At 40.3% G+C, this 4390-nt stretch overlaps 1 protein-coding gene across 1 annotated transcript; it reads left to right on the top strand.

Annotated features, from left to right (window-relative positions):
• Positions 1–993: 993 nt before the first annotated feature.
• LOC126079241 (olfactory receptor 52H1) lies at positions 994–1953 on the top strand. The gene has a single exon (XM_049890167.1). It carries the CDS (start codon positions 1006–1008, stop codon positions 1951–1953), a length of 948 nt encoding a protein of 315 aa, XP_049746124.1. The 5' UTR covers positions 994–1005.
• Positions 1954–4390: the final 2437 nt, after the last annotated feature.

Raw genomic sequence — 4390 nt, 5'->3', positions numbered from 1 at the left:
ACATACAAAGGCGTGTGTGTGTGTGTGTGCGTCTCAGAGAGAGAGAGAGTGCCAGGGGGACTTTGTTTGTGTAAGATTATATGTGGGTAGAATGCATGAGGGAATATGAGCATCAATCATGACATGTCTAAGACTCTAAATTTTAAGTGTGTTTGCATCTGAAAGATTATGTGCCTTGAAACCTATGTTGCTATCTAAGAGAATATATGTTCATAAAGCAATAATGTTCCTTTTAGACAGAAATCTTTACTAATAGTGTTACTACATTCAAAGTATTAGGATATTGAAACCTGTAATCTAGGGTATTGGAAATTATTTCTCTGAGAAGCAAGAGCATATGAATCTCAACTATAGATAAGTTTTCCATTTCATGTTTAAATTACAAGTGACACCTAGCATACTGTAGGGACTCAGAGTTTGTTTCATGGAATTAGGTTTTTGAATGGCGATAGAGTGTGTGGACCTCACAAATCTAAGAGCCACGGTCATAGGTAACCTGGAATGGAGTGAGTGCTTGTGAGATGGACTTAAAACTTGGGCCAGAGATGAATAGTCCACAATGACAGAGAAGCTCTTATCTAATGATGACCATAAAGGCATATATACTATAATCTACCAATCCATGGAAAAACAAGTCCTATATTTTGTTAATTTGTGTCCAGGGACAGTGTATAATGAAAAAGAGTGATTGTAGCCACGGTGGAAGTCTTTCAGGAGAAGTTGCGTAACCTGTGGGCTTGGCCAGAATAGAGAAAAGATTCTTTTTCAGTGGGATGACTCGTTTTGTGGAATAATCCTGGTTTATGCATACTTCTTGCCGTCATTGTTAATCTCAACTTTTTTTCACTCTCAAATGTCTCCCATTTTCAATGATAAATTATACGGTTAAATTACTTTGGGGGCCAATAATGATGAATTACTCAAATAAGAGTGACTCAAGTGACCCTAACTACCTTTATACCGCTGTTTCCTAAGGACCTGGGACTTGTGACATCCCGGTTTGCAATGGTCATTTTCAACTTGAGCATTTATAACCCAGAACCCTTCATTCTGGTGGGCATCCAAGGCCTAGAACAATACCATGTATGGATTGGAATTCCCTTCTGTGTCATCTACATTTTAGCTGTTGGGGGAAACTGCGTCCTTCTCTACCTCATTGCAGTAGAACGCAGTCTTCATGAACCCATGTTCTTCTTTCTCTCCATGCTGGCCATGACTGATCTCGTCTTGTCCACAGCTGGTGTGCCTAAAACACTCAGTATCTTTTGGCTTGGGGCTCAAGAAATTACCTTCCGAGGATGCCTTACACAAATGTTCTTCCTTCACTACAGCTTTGTCCTAGATTCAGCTATCCTGATGGCTATGGCATTTGATCGCTATGTGGCCATCTGCACCCGCTTGAGATACATCACCATCTTGACCCCCAAGACCATCATCAAGATTGCTGTGGGCATCTCCTTCCGAAGCTTCTGCATCATCTTGCCAGATGTATTCTTGCTGACACGCCTACCATTCTGCAGGACACATGTTATCCCCCACACGTACTGTGAGCATATAGGTGTTGCTCGGCTTGCCTGTGCAGATATCTCTATCAACATCTGGTATGGCTTTTGTGTTCCCATTATGACGGTCATCTCAGATGTAATTCTAATTGCCATTTCTTACACTTTCATCCTTTGTGCTGTCTTTCATCTCCCCTCCCGAGATGTCCGCCAAAAGGCCCTTGGTACCTGTGGTTCTCATGTTTGTGTCATCCTTATGTTTTATACACCTACCTTCTTCTCCATCCTTGCTCATCGCTTTGGACACAATGTCTCTCACACTTTCCACATCATGTTTGCCAACCTCTACATTGTTATCCCACCTGCACTCAACCCCATTGTTTATGGAGTAAAGACCAAGCAGATCAGAGATAAGGTCGTACTCCTCTTTTCTACCAAGGATACACAATGATGGTCTACTGGACAGTGACAAGAGTAGTGTCAGTTCATAGTGTATATAAATATAGAACGAATAATGAAGCCAATGGTATTTAAAGCATGAACTGATTATAGGTGCTTTTGAATACCAGGAATGGTTAACAGGTTCAGCTACTAACTGAAAGTTTGGAAGTTTGAGTCCACCTAGAGGTGCCTGGGAAGAAAGATTTGGTGATCTATTTAAAAAAAAAAAAAAATCAACCGTTGAAAACCTTATGGAGCACAGTTCTACTCTGATGCACATGGGGTTGCCATGAGTCAGAGTCAACTCAATGGCAACTGATTTACTGGTTATATGAAAGAGATAATTATCTACATAAAAATTTCCTTGATAACATCTTTGCTTGTGGAATACAGGGATACATAAGATATGATCAGGAAGAGGAAGGCAAAAATAGAGAGCTAAATCACTCTAATTGGAAAAAAATAATAGGAATTTATAAATTGGGGGTTTGTCACTATAATGAAAGAAAATACGTCATAGGTGAGATAGGGAGACTAAAAGTACTAAGGTAAGTGAAAAATTTCTTATTAGGGGACTAACAAAACAATATTTAAGACATTTATGGTAATATTCAAGTTTAATTATTGTTCATTTTATGCTTGATTGGAATTCACTCTAAATGTTCTACTCTCACAAAATCTTTTGACACAAATATGTTTGAAACAACAAGTTTTATTGGCAGTGATATAGTGGGGATGATAGAAGTAGGATATTTACATAGGCTATGGTTCTTAAAAGGAGACTTGGTGGTGGAATGATTAAGCGCTCAGCTGCTAACTGAAAGGTTGACAGTTTGAATCCAGCAGCTGCTCAGAGGGAGAAAAGACCTGGTGATTTGTTTCCATAAAGATTACAGCCTAGGAAACCCTAGGGGGCAGTTTACTCTGCTTTTTGTGGTCACTGTGAGTTGGAATTGACTTGAATGCACACAACAACAATATGGTTTTTAAGCCCGTGCTGGGAGAGGTGATCAGCTACTAGACTCCAGGCCACATTGGGGAAGTAAGCTGCAGAAACAGTACCCAGAAGAACATAATCCCTGAAATAGTCGAAAATCTTGGCAAAGGCCCACACTTCCCACAGTACATAACATCAGTAAGATTAGTCCCCAAGTCCGTTCATTTGGATACTAAAGAAAAATTTTACCCCAATGCCAGAGATCTTGTAGAAATAAAGACTATATCACCTTGATTGCAAAAAGGAATCAAATACAAGACACATTTGGGCAGTCAAGGCTTGGGACAGTGATGAGGGGAATATTACGATAAAGTAACACATCCATGGCAAGATACATACAAATTTCATTTGTTGTTGTTGTTAGGTACCGTTGAGTTGGTTCCAACTCATAACAACCCTACGCACAACAGAACAAAATACTGCCCGGACCTGAGCCATTCTTATAATCATTGTTATGCTTGAGCTCATTGTTGCAGCCAGTGTCAATCCACCTTGTTGAGGGTCTTCCTCTTTCCGCTGACCCTGTACTCTGCCAAGTATGATGTCCTTCTCCAGGGACTGATCCCTCCTGACAACATGTCCAAAGTATGTAAGATGCGGTCTCGCCACCCTTGCCTCTAAGGAGCTTTCTGGTTGTACTTCTTCCAAGACAGATTTGTTCATTCTATGGCAGTCCGTGGTATATTCAATATTCATCACCAACACCACAATTCAAAGGTGTCAACTCTTCTTCGGTCTTCCTTGTTCATTGTCCAGCTTTCACATGCATACGATGCGATTGAAAATACCATGGCTTGGGTCAGGCTCACCTTAGTCTTCAGGGTGACATCTTTGCTCTTCAACACTTTGAAGAGGTCCTTTGCAGCAGATTTACCCAATGCAATGCATCTTTTGATTTCTTAACTGCTGCTTCCAGGGGTGTTGATTATGGGTCCAAGTAAAATGAAATCCTTGACAAATTCAATCTTTTCTCTGTTTATCATGATGTTGCTCATGGGTCCAGTTGTGAGGATTTTTTGTTTCCTTTATGTTGAGGTGCAATCCATACTGAAGGCTGTGATCTTTGATCTTCATTAGTAAGTGCTTCAAGTCCTCTTCACTTTCAGCAAGCAAGGTTGTGTCATCTGCATAACGCAGGTTGTTAATGAGTCTTCCTCCAATCCTGATTACTAAATATTGTGATCATAAAAGGATCTTGGAAGGGTAATCATAGAATATTTTAGAGTTAGTGTTCGTGGTGGTTTTCAATCACGTTCTACTAGAAGAGTTCTGAGAATTTACTTTGAGACAGATCTCAAGGTGCGTGGAAGAAATTCCTTATCCTTCTCTGTCTATACCAGCATATCTGTTTTCACTTACTGTTCAAAGTCTTCTCTGACTCCCTAGTTTGGAGTATGGCCACTCCACGTGGTTTCCATGGACATCTTTAGATTTCCCATGACTCTCATTC

The sequence above is a fragment of the Elephas maximus genome, chromosome 7 (genome assembly GCF_024166365.1).
Source record: "Elephas maximus indicus isolate mEleMax1 chromosome 7, mEleMax1 primary haplotype, whole genome shotgun sequence".
NCBI classification, from domain to species: domain Eukaryota; kingdom Metazoa; phylum Chordata; class Mammalia; order Proboscidea; family Elephantidae; genus Elephas; species Elephas maximus.
The sequence above is the reverse complement of the archived record's forward strand: the minus strand, read 5'-3'. Positions and strand labels throughout refer to the sequence as shown.